Source organism: Hemicordylus capensis, chromosome 3 (genome assembly GCF_027244095.1).
Source record: "Hemicordylus capensis ecotype Gifberg chromosome 3, rHemCap1.1.pri, whole genome shotgun sequence".
Classification (NCBI taxonomy): Eukaryota; Metazoa; Chordata; class Lepidosauria; order Squamata; family Cordylidae; genus Hemicordylus; species Hemicordylus capensis.
In genome coordinates this window covers 25,672,730-25,690,298 of record NC_069659.1, presented here as the reverse complement: position 1 = coordinate 25,690,298, position 17,569 = coordinate 25,672,730, and the positions used below count along the sequence as shown (strand labels likewise).

The window sequence follows — 17,569 nt, the reverse complement described above, 5'->3', positions numbered from 1 at the left end:
TTAAATTATTCCCTCCCAATAAATATCCTTGGCCATCTCAATAAGAGCAGATCTTTCATATATGAGCTTCAGGAGCTAACTACATGTGACAGCAGCATGACCTGTGTGTTACGTCAGGGATTCCCAACCAGTGGTACTCCAGATGTTGATGAACTACAACCCCCATCATCCCTAGCCACCTTTTTTTTTTTTTTGTGGCTGGTCATGATTGGAGTTGTAGTTTGGCAACATCTAGAGGCCCACAGGTTGGAGCCCCTGTGTTGGATAATGTGGATCATGAATTTGTATAAAGTGGGGGAAATTTAAGCAGCACATGGGAAGGGGATCTAAACCCTCCCCCTGCCTGCTCCTTTTTTATTTCAGTCACCTCTCTGGCTGTTTTTCTCCTACTTATCTCAGAGCCCCATCAAGAGAAAAATCGGTGGCGTGAAAGGACTGCAAGCAAAAAATGGCAGGTGGGGGAAGGGTTTGCCCATCCTCCCTTTCCCCCATCCATTTTCCATACCTACCTTATACAAATTTAGTGGCAACCATCATGTGTCCTAGCCCTTCAGTCTCCTGACAGCAAATGTTTTAACATGTGGCTATGCTTCTTCGTTTTGCTATGACTTCTGCAATCAGGAATGCCTATTGCAGCAACGCATACAATACAATTCCAGAGATCTAAATTTATCTGCCAAACAAACAGTCTCTCATGAGCTCAGTCCCAGCATGGTTGCTTTTGCCAGATCATCCTTGTATGACTTATCAGAAAATGTGTTTTGAATTGTTCTGTCCAAGCCTTTGGGGTGAGGACTATGTGGAGAGAACACAAGAAATGAATGGAAGGTGAGGGTTCACAGGTGCAAAGGGCACCAAGTACTTTTAGAGCTACAAGTGTCTTGGAATTATACATACACTAATTTTCAAAAGTATTTGTTGCCCACAACTCATTGCATTTTAAAATAAGGCTTCTTTATAAAACAAGGCTGCACAACCTCAGTCCTTCTGCAGATGTTGGACTACAACTCCCATCATACCTGACTCCTGGCCACCATGGCTGGGGATGATGAGAGTTATAGTCACAAAACAGCTGGAGAGTTGTGCAGCCCTATTATAGAATCTGTAGTTTATTTGTTCCTTGGCAGGATGGATGGGTGAAAAGGGAGGAGGACCCTGCTGGAAGGGTCCTTCTTCTTCCTTGGATATAAAGACATCCAAGGAAGAATGGATGTAAAGACATGTTCCTTGGATGTAAAGACATCATGTTTACATGTAAAGACATCATACAGACATGTAAAGACATCACAAGAAATGCGGGACTGAATATTTTCCACAGATAGTTTTCCAAAATGAAAGTTGCACGGAAAGATTTTCCTATACTTTCTTTTTCTGTGGACATTTCCCCATTTCTAAAAATGCATTGTTTCATAATATACCCTCGTCACAATGAAAGAATGCCAGTGCGATATCAGGCCAGCTTGCCAATTACAATTTCAAAGTTGTAATTAATGTTTTCAGGTGATTATCTTTAGGAAGGCTGTGAGGATGTACCTATATGTTTTATTGATTTGTAAACAGGTGGGTAATGTGGTGGTGGTTTGTGGGTATAGGTCAAACAACATGTCAAACTGGATCACAATCTAGGACACAAGGAAAATCTGCATAAGCAGATATTCTGGGAGGGGAAAAAATAAGCAAATGCTATGGAAATGAAGAAAAAAAAAATGCACGTGGAACTGTTCCTGGGCATATGGAAATACGTGAATAAGCAAAGAGTTCCTTCCTCCAGAATTGTTGAAGGGGCAGAGTGTTGCCATGCTATCACCAAGCCAAATCATGGAGCAAAGAGATGTGTACTGTTGCCATTGTGGATGCCCTGGGAGCAAGCAAGGTGGAAGAAAAGGAGAACCCTCCTCTCCAAGCCCCACATCCTGTCATCCAGGCTACAGTGAGCACTTAATGGGTGTGCAGCAAAACAGGAGAACCACAAGGGTGACCCTTTCATGAGGCAAGGTGAGGCAGTCGCCTCAGGTGGCACCACCTGATTATTGGGGCACCAGCAAGGCAGCTGCTACAAGCTCACTCGATGGAAGACGCTGGCCAGAAATATAAGATAAAATAGTTTTACTGCTAAATAGACCAGTTTACTTAATGAGTAAAACTCAGTTTTTCTGCTAAATAGACCAGTTTAACAGTCTCACCAGTGATACAGAAGTGAAGAGTGAGAAGCCCATATTCCAAGGTCACAACTTCTCCGACAAAGGCTCAAGCCGATTTGACGTGTTGTTTCCAGCAGTTCCAAGGCATAGGCTGCTCGATTTACAGTCAGCAGCCACATGCACTTAATCAACACTCCCCCTCCCCGCCAGCTGCCATAGATTCAATCCGGCTCCTGCTGCCTTCTTGCGAGCCGATTACTCCTCCGTAATTCTCTCACCTGTTGCTGATGTTTTCCCCATCTGCGTCCTTGAGGAGATAGTGGCTGTTCAAACTCTGGCTCAGATCCTGGCCCTTCTCTCCAAAGATCACCCGGATCTGCTGGCCCCTCCTGCACCAAACACTTGCCCTGGCCTGTCTTAATTACCTCCCCATTCACATCACTGGCCTCCTCCTCAGGTCCCTCCCCACCTTCTAGTAAGTTGCCTGCCCCCCACTCCTCTCCAGTGTCCTCGAGTAGGGGCATGACAGCAGCAAGAAGCCCCCCACCAGCACCACCAGAGCAGCTCTTTGAGACCAATTTGACCCTTGCAAACTTTGCCAGGTGCCTCTCTTCACACTTCCTTTCCAAGTTTGCAAGCAGTGTGTGGAAAGAGGAGCAGCAGCAACAAAACCTCCTCCTTCCCTGCTCCTCATGCATGTTTAAAGCTTACAAGGTTTGGTTTTGAAAGGGGCCTGGCTCCCACCAGGGGTATGGATGGAGCAAGGCAGCATTTTGCCTCTCTCCTCAGATGTTGCACTACCTCGGTGCTGCCGCTGGAGAAACAGCCCTGCTCCCTTTCATCTTCATAATTCATGCCCTTTTTCTTGGCTACAATCCAGATAATAGTGTTTAACTAGAAATCAGAGCTAGAACAGGGGTGCATGCAGAGGGGAAACTTGAGGAGCAACTCCTCATTTGCATTTTTTGGGGAGGAAGAGGAAAGACACTTTCAGGAGGGGGCAGGCATGTAGCTAGGGAAGAGTGGGCTAGTGTTCAACCTTCGCTTTGGTGATCCTTCATGCCCGCCAGCCATGCCCCCTGTGTGTAACAATACGTGAAGGGGGTCATGGTCAGCACTCCAAAGGGCCCACATGGCCCTCCAGAGCTCATTCTCCAGCCGACAATGAAGCCAGTCGGAGCTCAGGGGAAGGGTGAGCCAGGTGACTCCCAGTAACTGGAAGGTTTGCGTTCTTTGAACCCATCTGCCCAATTATAGCTCTGCCCCGGGCAGGGAGAGAAATATGCGATAGGGACTGGAGATATGGATTACTGGGTTTGGTGGGAGGTTAAGTAAAATGAGAGGGGTTCCTCAAATGCTTAGGGGAGTATCTGCACCCCTGAGCTAGAAGGTACAAGGGGATAACTTATTCTAGCAGCAAGGTCTGAAACCAACGGAACTTAAATGTGCTTAACTTAAACTGATGCTTCCCATGATTGTTTTTTTAAAAAAATCTCGACTGTTGTAGGAAATTTACTTGCAGGGGTTAAAATGTACTGTAAATCATGAAATAACAAAGATGATAATTTAACTTCAACATTTCCTTTAAAAAAAAACTTTCCAATGTTGAAGTTAGTGCCAAGGTCTACAGAAAGTGAAGCCATCAAATGAGGAGAAATGTTTGCTTATAACACTGGCCAGAGAGCAGGAACCAATGGGAAAACAATGGTGATATAAGGGGTCATAGCCCAGAAAGAGGTGTTAATGATGGAAATAAAGCCAGGGATGCAATTCTGGTTGTAGGGGGGAGTGCAGGTGGAAGAGATTTCAGGGAGGAGAACGATAAAGGCAGTCCAGCTAGGGGCGATATGCAGGGATGGTCCTAGGATAAATAGCACAGTGGGCAAGGAGTGTCTTTGGCACACACACACACACACACACACACACACACACACACACACACCTCCCACCATGGTTAGTTTATCAGTTTTCCCAAGTTGTGTTGTTGGAAAACCTCGTAGTGTCACAGGACTTCCTGTTCTCAGGCTTCCCCAACCATGCCCATGAAAAGCGCCCGGAGCAATCCCTCAGCACTTTGCTGCTTTACTGCCAGAGCTCTCCTGCGGTAGTCCTGGGATTCCCCAAGTCTCTACAACCTCACTGCAGGCAGTACATACATTCAACCAACAGTGAGTTGCCAAGCTCTGCTTGGTGCCCCCTTCAGGTTGGTGCTCTGGGAGAACACCCAGCTTGCCGGCTCTTAAGGCCAACCCTGGCCATATCCATGTAGAAGCATCCCTAGTGGAATGAGTAACCATAGGCACATGGCTACCATGGAGCGTGGGGTGGGGAGCAACCTCAGGCAGCTGCTGCCCCGAGCACTTCCGAGGGCAGAGGCTTAGAGCCACACCTTCGGGGGGCAACCAGACGCTCGTCTTTCCCCTGTTCTCCCTGCACTCATAGCCACTAGTGGCAAGACAGGTCATGCTGCCCTTTTGCTGCTTCCAGCCAGTGCTTTGTTCATGTGCTGTTTGGGTTGGGTGCATTTCTGTGCTTGAGGCGAGGCCGAGAAAGAATTCATTCAGCCGAGCTGATTGGAGCATGAACGAAGCACCAACTGGAAGCAGCAGAAGGGAAGTCTTGCCACTAGTGGCCATACCCCCTGCATATGGCATCATATGCAGAAGGTGTGGCTGGCATGCGCTTGTGTGCGCACACAGACCAATATAGGGGAGAGGCCACCAGTAAAAGCCTGTCCCATAGCTGCATAGGAACATAGGAAGCTGCCATATACCGAGTCAGACCATAGGTCCATCTAACTCAGTATTGTCTTCACAGACTGTCAGTGGCTTCTCCGAGGTTGCAGGCAGGAATCTCTCTCAGCCCTATCTTGGAGATGCCAGGCAGGGAACTTGGAATCTTCTGATGCTCTTCCCAGAGCAGCTCCATCCTCTGAGTGGAATATCTTACAGTGCTCACACCTCTAGTCTCCCATTCATATGCAATCAGAGTGGACCCTGCTTAGCTAAGGGGGACAAATCATGCTTACTACCACAAGACCAGCTCTCCTCTCTGCTCGGTGAGCTCCCTGCACCCCTGAGCCCCCACATGTGCAAGTGGGTGCCACACACATTCTTCCCCTTTTTGATCCAATAATCAGAACTCCCTACCTTTGAACAGCTGTTTGGGAGGGGGACTATATTAATCCCACCCAGCTCCCCGTTTCACACCAAACAGTGAAATGGGAGAAGTTTCCACTTTTTATAAAGTTTCCCTGTGCACAGCCTTGGCTGCTACACATGCCTGCTAACGTTATGAAGCTAGGAACCACCCTTAAAACAAAAACAAAACCTTTGTCTGTGGGTTGTTTGCTTGCTCATTAAGCAAAGGGATTGTGCTTTCGGCATACGTACATACATACAATTTCTAGTCATGTATTGAATTGTTATGATTAAAGATCAAACTGCTGTGACATTTAATGCTTTATTTTGTTTTGCTTTTTCTTAACTAAAACAGGTGCCACGGGGAGGGACAGCACTGAGACTGTGGTGTGTGAGGAGGGGGCATTTTACCCCCCCTCCCCTTGTGCTGTGGTCCTGATAAAAATGGAATGTGTGAAATTGCTCTGAGCCCTTGGAGGAAAGCTTCCATTGATAGGATTTGATAAATGTTTGCTTCTCAGGATACATATGTGATGTGAGGAAATATGAATGTTTGGTTATCTATTTGATTGACCTTAGAAGAATATTGTATTTAACCAAATACAAGGTGACTTAATTTAAGATGAGCCTCTTAAAAACAGAGGTTAAATAGACCTCATACTCTTATTTACCCAAAAGGAAGTAGACTCTGAATCTAAGATTACCCCCTGATTTCTAACATCAAAGAACTTGGGTAAAAAAATTAGTCTTGGATTCTGGTAAATACAGTAAAAAAAACCAAGTCTACAGGAATAAATCATTCAAAGGATAAGGCATAGCTATGATTAACACAATCAAGAGAAGAAAAAGTGTATATTCATGCTCAAAAAGCAAACAAGACTATTCTCCTTCAGTTAATCAGAAGATTAATCTGAGTATCAATCAGATTAATCAGGCTATTAAGAACATATGAACAGCCCTGCTGCATCAGGCTCAAGGCCTATCTAGTGGCCCAACAGATTCCTCAGAAAAGGATGAGCTTTTTCATACTATCATTTATCCTTAATGTGTTCAATATTGGCTTTGTTTTCACAGTCAGTGAGGCAATCCATCGGTTGAGGTGAATTTTAAAGAGAGAGAAAAAGAGCTCTCCAAACCAGAAACACAAATGTTACGACTGGCCAACATCCTGAATAAGGTAGCACTAGTTCAGGGACATAGGTGGTTGCGCTAGCTACTTCCACTAAGTGTTGTGCTTCTGCAGCAAGGTGCGTAACCTGTGGCACGGCTTGTTCATTTTGCAAGGAACTCGTGTGCAAGAGCACAATTCAAAAAATCCCTGAAATTTAGCACAGCGACATTTATTTATATTTATTTATTCATTCAATTTTTATACCACCTTTCCAAAATTGGCTCAGGGCAGTTCTTCCTTGCACAAGCACACTTAGTTAGTCAGTCAGGATGTTGGCCATTGTATTCATATTTTGTTTTGGTTCGTTTTGATGGTTTTATCAAAGGTCTTTCCCCCACCCTTATTCATTTTAGGTATTGTGTGAGATGGAATTTAGAGGAGGGGGATGGACTGTGATTCAGAAAAGAACCGAGGGAATAGTTGAATTTCAAAGGACATGGTCTGACTATTTGGATGGATTTGGTGATCTTTCAGGTACCCATTTGATATTTATTGGGTTTTTAATAGTCATCCTGTCCTAGCTTGGGACATACACATTTTATTTAGTTAGTTAGTTAGTTAGTTAATACATTTTAATCTGTACTAAACAAAAATGTTCCCGAGCAATTCACAGTCACATGGAATTTATTTCTAGTGGAATGGGAAGCTACATGCTTAAATAGTTCTTGACTCAGTTCAACGGCTAGGATTGGGTACGTGTTGAGTAGGGGGAGGGAAAGTGGAGATGCATGGGAAGTTGAAGGCTGGGGTTTCTGAAAGGGAAGAAGCAAAGGCAAGGAAGGTGGGAAGATTCTGGCTGTCATCCTGACTAATGCTGCGCTTGTGCAAGTGTGTTGTACTAGCGCAAGCACATTGCACTAACTGAGCTTGTGTTCCAGACTAGTGTGTTATGCTAGCTAACACAAACAGGCTTGCACATGTATACCACGAATATGCATATGGCGAATATTTATATACTGCTTTTCAACAAAAGTTCCCAAAGCAGTTTACACAGAAACAAAACGAAACAAAATAAAATGCCTCCCTGTCCCCAAGGGGCTCACAATCTGAAAAAGAAACATAAGATAGACACCAGCAACAGCCACTGGAGGGATTCTGTGCTGGAGATGGATAGGGCCAATTACTCTCCCCCAGCTCAATAAAGAGAATCGTCACTTTAAAAAGAGAATCACCTCACTTAGCAGGGGAGGATGGAGACCTGTGGCACACCTCATGTTTTTGCAGGGAACTTTTGCACAAGAGCTTAGGAGTACAGTTCTGAACATCTCCACGATGTAGCGAGGCTACACAATCTTGGGCAAATGCAACTTTGTTCATTGCACAAGCACATGAATGTCAGCCAGTGCGCAAGCACATTGGATGTCAGCCAATGTCAGGAGAAAGATATTGGGAGTGAGGAAGGGCTGAAGTTTCCTTCCACCCCTCTTGACAGTCATGTTTGTGAAATGTTATGGTCTTTGATGCATTGCAATACAATGATCACAAAGCAGAGTCCCTCATGTGGAGGAGCCCCACACATGAAGGAGAGTAGGAAGCAGCCCATTCTCAGCAGACTTCATGGATATTTCCCATTGCATGCACAGATCATTTCTCAATTTGTCAAAGGCTGCGGTTCAGCTGGAACTACACTCAAAACTTCAGATCATTAGTTTTTGCCTGAGGACTAAGGGTGACGTGGAAGGGGATGAATCTTGCCTAATGTGTGTGTGTGTTTTAATTTTAAAAAACCAGTTTATTTTAATTCTTTTTATAGGGGAGTTTTGGCTTGGGCTGCGAAAGATTTTCCACATAGCAAACCAGAAAACAGCCAGCTTCATGCTTTACGTAGGCTTGGAGTCTGAAGATGACACGTATGCATATGCATCGTATGACAGCTTCTGGTTAGAGGATGAAGCGTGCTCCTTTAAAATACATTTAGGACGTTATTCTGGAAATGCTGGTAAGACTTGGCTGTGCAAAGCTGTCTTGCTATACACTGAAAGTCTCTGCAAATGAGAAAATTAGCTGTGAAATAATTTGCAGTGCAGCGTACTGTATGTCCGGAAAAGAAATAGCTAAGAAAGCTATAGACCTAGGGCCCCTTAAAATAATCTATTCAATTTCCTGTGTTTTGTTCAGAATAAGCACCCCAAATTACATTCTGCCTTGCACATTCCAATATAGGCAAAGCAAAATATAGACATTTTCTAAAATATCTGACCTTCTGTTTAAGCCAGCCAGTTTGTGAGCTGCGTTCAGATGATATTCACATCAGTAAATGTTCCTGAAGACACATAATCTGCAATGAAAATTAAAACTGTTATGCCCCTGGAGACTTCACACACAGGGCTTCTTCCCCAAATCTCCTTCGGGAGAGAGTGTGTGCTTTCACACATCAGCCAAACTTACCCTGACGTGCCTTCAAGATCCTTGGACCCACTCCACACACAAGTCGGGCTTTGTCTCACGAATTCTAGCTTATCTCAAGGTATTTCCAGGTTTTTAAAATGCTACTTTTAAGCTACTTTTTCTGAAAACCCCAGAGTAAATAGGAGAGGCACTGACGTAGAATCATTAGCATGATAATAAGGATACTCTCTTTACAAATGCAGATGTAGCTCTTCAGTACTCTCTCCCTCTCCCCCCACCCACCATTGGCTAGAATGAAAACATGAAGGAAAACATGTGAATTTGCATCAAAAGCAAATCTGAGAGCAGAGGGGAGGGGCTGCTTTCCTCAATGCTGGGAGTGTACTTCGAAGTGGCTTCACTCAACATTTACCCCACAGCATGAAGCCATGTACAAATAACTCCCAGTACAGAAGGGCCAGTAAGGCCAGAGTCAGGGGTGGTGCTAGGTACTTAAAAGATCTGGGGCTCGGGCCCATAGCCCTCCTCTTGATAATTAAGCTCAATCATGTTAAAATCATACACTTTTTTACAGTCTCTAATATTATAATACAGCACCTATGAAGCTGGAAACATCAGAGTGCTAAGTGAGGCTAGGAGCTCCGTAATATCCCTGGTCAAAGTTCTCAGTCTGTTGGGTCCTCTGATATTGTTGGATTACAACTCCTGTCTTCCCCAGCTACAATAGCCAGAAGCCATTGAACGGGGGTGATGGGAATTGTAGTCCAACAATATCTGGGGACCCAAAGTTGAGAATCGCTGCAAACAGGTCTCCTCACAAAGACCAGCTGCCTGCCAGCTTCTTGAAAACGAACACTTCCAGGACACAGGAAATGTTATTTTTAACCCTTCGTAAAAAGTGATACAGCAAGAATGGGAAGATTAAGTTCTTTAAAGAAGAAGTCATCACAAGAAGGAAATGAAAGAATCAAATACCCTAGCTCTCCCTTTTAAAGTCTCATATATATGGCACATATATATTTATTAGGGGTGTGCAATTCGGATTTTTGGTGTTTCGATTTGTATCTGACTCAAAACACCCCCAATTCATTTTGGGGTCCAAATCTGACCCATCTGAATCAACCCAGATTTGATTCGGATCCGAATTAATCCAAATCCAAATAGATTCGGATCAAGAAAACAGGTCCCAGGGCCAAAAGACTCGTAAACTTCAACAATTCACCAAAAATCAGCACTTTGCCCAATCCCTCTGCAATCTGGGTGGTAGCTTCCACTCATTAGGCACTACCACCCCACCCCACCCCACTCTTTTGGCCCTGGGACCCGAAATTCATGTAGATGTCAGATCAGACCATTTTGCACTGAACTCAATGGGAGGCAAAAAAGTGGGAAATACAAATAGACCTCAGAACTCAAAATGGAGGAGGAAGAAGAAGCACTATTGGCCACAAAATGGAGGGCCAAAACTACAAATAATCCGGAGCTGAAACAGGGGTGAAACGGTCAGTTTCAGGTACAGATCGTTCTGTACCCAAAACGTTTCGCACATCCCTAATATTCATGTCACATTTAGCATTTATATTGTATTTTTAGGTTGAAAAATGTCACATACATTATCCTTGTTATCCTTAACAGTGCAATAAGATCACTGGCCAGCATTCTGTGCTGTTGTTTGGTGGCATTAGGGTCCCACTGCTGGGGCTTCTGTGCAATGAGAAAGACAGCCCTGATGGGTACTGCGCAACAGGGCAGTTGTGCAACTACTCAACACAGTATCCGTGCAGTTGCGCAATAGAATTGCCTCTCTGTGACACTGTATGGATATTGTTTTAAGTTGTTGCACAACTGCCCTATTGTGCAACATCTTTGAGGCTGCCTTTCACATTGTGTAATGCCGGTGTACTGTTAGCCAGTAAGTATTATTGGCCCCATGTTGCAGCTAAGAGGGAGTGGCTTGCCTAAGACTACCTAGTAAGTTCATGGCAGAGAGGCAAGATTCAAACTGGGCAAGTCCTGATTTGCAACACAGTTTTTTAACTTCTGTGCTACACCAACTCTCCGTATGGCACATATATACCTTGTTATGCAAGAAGTCTTAGTTGTTTTTGTAAAATCTCTTTCCCCCTCCAAAAAAACCACAAACCCCAGCCTGATATAAAAATCTGAAAAGTGTAGATTAGGCAAACTTTGTTAAGAATCCACACTGTGCAACTGTGAATTTTGTGAAGAGTAAAGATTAAGGGCTGCTTTATGCAATACCTGTTTCATTCATGCAAGTCCTTTTGGATGTCCCTGAGTATAGATTTATATAATCCACTATAATTTGTGAGCCAGGAGCTCCCAGATTTTGGCTAAAGCAACTAACATGATCTCAGAAGCACATTTTCCAGCCTCTGAGATCACAGACACTGTTATGGCCAAGGCTTACACGTTATGGTTGTTCCTGTGGACTGCTGTTGGGAGCCTTTACTGAGAGGAGGCCTATACATTTGAAAAGTGAATGAATGTACACTTGGGAATGCCAGGAGGGCTTGCATGAGTGAAAACGAAACTACTGCGTGAAATGGCCCTAAGTGCAAATTGGTCTTTCCTGTGATATAAGACTGCACATGCAAACGTTGCAGTGAATTCCCAAAGTACAGAGACTGTCAACAGTCATAAGCAAGTTTTGTTTTATATTGCTTTATAGTGAGTCAGACCATTGGTCCATCTAGCTCAGTATTTTCTACACTAACTGGCAGTTGCTTTCTAAGGTTTCAGGCAGGAGTCTTTGCCAGCCCTACCTGGAGATACCAGGGATTGAACCTGGGACCTTTGCATGCCTTCTGCATGCAAAGCTTAGGAACAAAGAAAACTGCCTTATATAGAATCAGACCATTGGTCCATCTAGCTCATTATTGTCTAAACTAGTCCAACAAGTCCAATTGGACTAGTTTAAACTAGTCCAATTGTCTAAATTGGTCCATCTAGCTCAGTATTGTTCATTGCCCATTGAGTTCATGAGGAGAGGTCTATCTGCAGTTGCCACCAACTCGTCTGGTGGCTACTCAGGGATGGGCCTTCTCTGCTGCTGCCCCAAGGCTTTGGAATGCACTCCCTAATGAAATAAGAACCTCCCCATCTGTTCACCCAGGCTTTTAATTAATATTGTTTTAATGGGTTTTAATGTTGTAACCTGGTTTTCAGGGATTTTAAATTGTTTTGATTGTTTAATTGCTATTTTATGATGTTTTAATTGTCAATTATTGTTGTTTTACACTGTTTTATAATTTCTGTTTTAATCGTTAACTGATTTTGATGGTTTTGTTTTAATGTAAACTGCCTTGAGCCTTTTTGGAAGGGCACTATAAAAATTGAATGAATGGATGAATGAATGAATGAAATAAACTGACTGGCAGAGGCATCACCAGGGTTGCAGGCACGAGTCTCTTGCAGTCCTATCTCGGAGAGACCAGGGAGGGAACGAGACCTGGAGGCTCTTCCCAGAGCAGCCCCCTCCCCTGCTTAGCAAAGGGGACAATAGATGCTTGCTACCACAAACCAGCTCTCCTCCCCTAGACCAACTCTCCTCCCCCACTGAGCTCTACCACTGAACTATGGCCCCTCTTTAAGATAATTTAGGATGCCATTAAAGGGCAGCGAATTGCCAGTTTATTATAATATTTATACCACCATATGGGAACCATTTGGATTTTCTTGCTTGGGCACCAAAATGTTTTGGGCTTTCTCTGATGGAGATGCTGAGAACCCCTCCAACGGGTGGTAAATACCCAACCTCTGTTTGAAAACCTCCAGTGAAGGAGACCCACCATTGCACAAGGCAGACTTTTTCACTGCCAGATAGCTCTTACAGTTAGCATATCTTCCTGCCCTCAGGAGCAACAGAGGACAAGTCTGCTTGTTCTTCTATATGAGAACCCACCTGATATTTGAATGCATATATCATATCCCGCCTCCATTGTCTCTTATCCTGTGCCCTGCTAACTGAGTTAAGAGGCACCTTTTAAAGTGGCAATTCCAGTCCTACTGAGCATGCACCATTGCAGAAGGTGGCAAAGACTTCTGAGCACTGCTCGTGCCCTGGAAGTGCCGCTACGTAAGATTGGAAACACGTCGCTGAGCGTCAGTGGTGTGTTTACGAATCTGATGAATATTTATATACTGCTGTTCATCAAAAGTTCCTAAAGCAGGTGATATAGATAAAGAAAATGGCTCCCTTTCCTCGAAGGGCTCACAGTCTAAAAAAGAAACATAAGATAGACACTAGCAACAGCCACTGGAGGGATGTTGTGCTGGGGCTGGATTGGGCCAGTTGCTCTCCCCTTGCAAAATAAAGAGAACTGCCACTTTAAAAAATGGTTTCTTTTTCTGCTCTTACCAAGTACTTCCAGAGTGCGGAGAGTGCTTGGCAGAATTAGCACTCTTGCACAACAGTGCAGGCACAAGAGGATTGAGAGAGCTGTGCGGGGACGCCTGCTGTGTCCCTCAAGACTCTGTATAACGTACACTTGGTTCGTCAGGATATCAGGCACTATCCCAAGTGGTTTGGTCAGTGCAGAATAGAGTAGAATGACTACACCTCTTGATCTGGACATGATGCCACTGGTAATGCAGCCTAAGACTGCATTTGCTTTTTTTGCAGCTGCATCACACTGTTGGCTCATGTTCAACTTACTGTCCAATAAGACACCTAGATTCTTCTCATGTGTACTGCTGTGAAGTCAGGTCTCCCCCATCCTGTACTTGTGCCTTGAGGGGAGGTCTCAGGTCTCCCCCATCCTGGTCTCAGGTCTCCCCCATCCTGTACTAGATCAAGACTAGCACCTTGAAATATGGTAGATTCCATTTTATCATGTTTCCTGTTTTTTGTTCCTGTAACTCAGGTGATGCATTTCGTGGATACAGAGAAGAAGATAACCAGATTTCCTCCCCTTTTAGTACGTTTGATGTAGACAACGATGGTTGCAATCCAATATGCTCTCTCCAGGATCAGCAGGTAAAAAGCTGCAGCAACTTCAGTGAGAAAACAGGCTGGTGGTTCAGCCAATGTGGCCTTGCCAATCTTAATGGTATTCACCAGTTGACAAGGAGGATGCTGACAACAGGAATTCGATGGGATACCTGGACAATGGACGGCAAACCAGTGAAAATTAAATCTGTTTCAATGAAGATCAGAAGAACTTATTTCAAATAGCAGAACAATGTAATTGAAATGTATGACTTTTCTGAAATTTTCTGATAGGTCGTCTTGGATTGAAACGCACATTGGTTTAGTTTAGCAATCCATTTTTAGAAAAGTTTAAAGGCCTTTTTCACAGCACATTACTTTGCAATTGCACTTTTACAGACAGCATAATTATACTTGCGCTATGAAATTATGCCTGCCGTAGCTTTATTCACGATATTTTCAGTACTCTATTGGATGTCATCAATGGCTTATTGTGTTAGCACTTGCGTTCTGTTGGTTGAAAAATTATAAGAATGATATCTGCAATTATAAGATATCTGCAATAATGATATCTGCAATTATAATTATAAATTATAAGAATGATATCTGCAATTCCAGCTTTTTGATGTTGCCAGCTCTTTACCTTTCAATGGGCCAACAGATCTGGCAAATCGCTATAGCTGCACTAATTTGAAACATCAATGTTTCTCTAAGAGAAGAAACTTTCACACTGACAAAATTAACTGCAGATTGCTGTAGAGGAAATTTCAGTAAATGACAAGGCTGTTCAAAACATGCAGCAAGATGGCCATAGTGTCACAAACAAGGCTTCTTTCCCTGATGGGGACATACAGCCACCTTTTTATTTAACCAGAATGCCCCCCTGTGATGAACTTCGCCTTCCCTCAACATTTTAAAGAAACATTTAATGATATAACTTTTTAGAGAGGCTTTTAAAATTCTCATCTGTTCTAGTGGGCTGATAATTTGGTTTTAATTGGTTCTAGTTCTAACCGAGTTTTATTCACTGTATATTGTTTTATTTGTTTCCTTGCTGTGAGTCACCCCAAGCACTATTGCACTGGAGGAGAGGGATATAAATGTTTTAAATAATAAAAAATAAATGTACATGCCTCCTCCCAGCCCTGCTTTTCACTCACAGCCCTTTTGGAGGTGCACAGTGCCCTAACTAACCACCACATTTGAGCAACATCCAACAAGATGGGGAGGATCTGTTTGCACTGCCAGGCTGCCACCGCTGAGCACAGATCATCTAGGTGGCGAAAGCACCCACTTTGCAAAGTGTAGAGCCAGGTAGTGGCCTACACAAGTATGAGGCAGGCCTCTCCCGGCACTGTTCATCTCCACATAGGCTGCAATATTCACCCGCTGGGGAGACCACAATACTGCCTCAACATCCTTGCTGTGGGCTTCTCAGCCCTAGAGTGCCTCCCCTCCTCCCCCTCCTCCTCCTTGTGGTGCCTTGGCCCTGTAGCTTTGCTCCGTGCCAGGAGCCAAGTCCACCCCCCTTAGTCTACTTCCTCATTGGCATGGCCCTGTTCTGAGTTAAATATTCCAGTGCACTCTCCAAGAACTCCGCCCATCTGTACCCAGGCCCCGCCCCTTTTATCCTGCTCCCCCGCCCCCAGATTGGTCTGCGGGCTGATTTCCTTCCGCCCAGGCTGTTTGCAGAGCCACGCAGCAACTCCCCTTTGGCACTCCGCTCCTCCTCCTCTTCTTCTTTTGCACTTGGTGGGTGGCTATTTCCAACACTGTTGGCATCCTCCAGCCTTACATCCAATGGTTGGGTGAGTTCTGGGCAGGCCCCTGACAGCTCATACAGACTGTGTCCCATAGAACTTTCTAACTCTTGGGGTAGGGGACGGTTGTCATTAAATCTGACCCCACAGGAAGCTCAGAATCTGGACAATTTTCTAAAGTCCTTGCTATATCAGCTTTGGCAACCAGTAAGATTTTGTCAGTAATTCCCTCTATAGAGCAGGCTGCACAACTTTGGCCCTCTAGCTGTTATTGGACTACAACATCCCTCATCCTCAGCCACAGTGGCCAGTAATCAGGGATGCTGGGAGTTGATGCAACTGCTGGAAGGCTCAAATTGTGCAGCCCTGCCAGAGGGCAACATCCTTCCCTGTCCTCCTCCATTATCCCCCACTTCTCCCCTCTGCATCTAGCTGCATTCCCTTTCTCCAGAATCTTTCCTCTAAGGATCAACAGTATGTCACTGAAGGTGCCAGGAGAGTATGCAGATCCCACCAATATTTCCTTACTCACAGCGGTGGCTTTGGGAAACTGACTTGGGACGGAGAGCCTTCATGAATTTTACCTAGTTTTGTTTTCAGCTGAAGAGCTGTATGTGCCAATGTTGCCCTGGCAATGAGGCTACAGGGAGAGTGAGGGGTGAACTGGAGTAGGCGGGAAGCCTCTTCCAAGAAGGCCTCTATCACATCCGACTGGTACCTGTACATTTCTCCATAAAAAAGTGGTGTGGGGATTTGCTGATCCTCCACTCCCATCTGCCATCTTGCCAGATAGACACAAGTAACACAAAAGCTTTGACTGGGGACAATCCAAGCCCCATGGGGGGGACCCCACCATTAAAATTATATGCCTGTCAGAGATCCTAACGATAACATGAAAATACATCACATAAAAAGGAGGATGAAAGGGTATATTTGTCATAAAAATGCCTTCTCACACATTCCTGAAAGACTTACTTTTCAAAGACTTACGATTTAAAAATGGGTACATTTTCTGAGTGCAGAATGAGAGCACAATACTTGTAATAATCAAACAATACTTGATTATTTTAACAGATTTGGTTTTGCATTTCCATCCACAAAATTACAGTGTTGATAATCATCTAAAAGGCACTACTGATTTGTTTACTATCCAAACCCTGTGAAAATCAAACATAAAATATGGTAGTTTTTTTAAATTGTTGCTGAAGTGCAATGCACATTTAAACACTGATATGAAATAGGAATATCTTTTCACATCATTTTAGAAAATTATTTAAAATAATACAAATTGATTTTTAGACTGTTACATTCTGTAGCATGAAGCAACTTCTTGGTTGGTCTGCTTTGTCTAGATGATTTCCTGTAGTAAGAAGTGTTAACATTATTACAAATGCCTTTTAAAATAAATAGGCTCATCTGTTGGTGCTCGGAATTTCTGTTATGTGTGCATCTTAATAAAAAATGGTAATATAGCATGTGTTCCTGTTGTTTCTCTCACCCATTGTTGTTGGCCTTGATTCATTCAATCTGCATTTGGGGGACAGCTTGTGAAGATGTTTCTCTCTCTACTTAGACTAAATGTTGAGAAGTGATTAGGAACATAGGAAGCTAGGAACATAGGAAGCTGTCTTGTACCGAGTCAGGCCATTGGTCCATCTAGCTCAGTATTGTTTACACAGACTGGCAGCGGCTTCTCCAAGTTTGCAGGCATTAGTCTCTCTCAACCCTATCTTGGAGATGCCAGGGAGGGAACTTGGAACCTTCTGCATGCAAACAGGCAGATGCTCTTCCCAAAGCGGTCCCCTTCCCTGAGGGGAATATTTTACAGTGCTCACATAGGTAGTCTCCCATTCCAATGCAACCAGAGCGGACCCTGCTCAGGAAGGGGACAATTCATGCCTGCTAACTCACAGGAGTCACCTAATGGCTCAGCAGGGAAATGACTTGATTATCTAGCCAGAGGTTGCCTGTTCAAATCCCCGCTGGTATGTTTCCCAGACTATGGGAAACCTCTATATTGGGCAACAGCGATATAGGATGATGCTGAAAGGCATCATCTC

The 17,569-nt window shown here is 44.1% G+C and overlaps 1 protein-coding gene across 3 annotated transcripts in view; it reads left to right on the top strand.

Moving 5' to 3' along the window:
• Positions 1-16,982, top strand: part of ANGPTL5 (angiopoietin like 5) — a 35,324-nt gene extending 18,342 nt beyond the window's left edge. For all 3 annotated transcript variants that reach the window (XM_053313198.1, XM_053313199.1, XM_053313196.1), the window contains 3 exons: positions 6,806-6,926; positions 8,206-8,391; positions 13,685-16,982. In XM_053313198.1, the coding sequence (XP_053169173.1) occupies positions 6,806-6,926; positions 8,206-8,391; positions 13,685-13,995 (618 nt within the window). In that variant the 3' untranslated portion in view covers positions 13,996-16,982. The remainder of the gene's footprint in view (positions 1-6,805; positions 6,927-8,205; positions 8,392-13,684) is intronic.
• Positions 16,983-17,569: the final 587 nt, after the last annotated feature.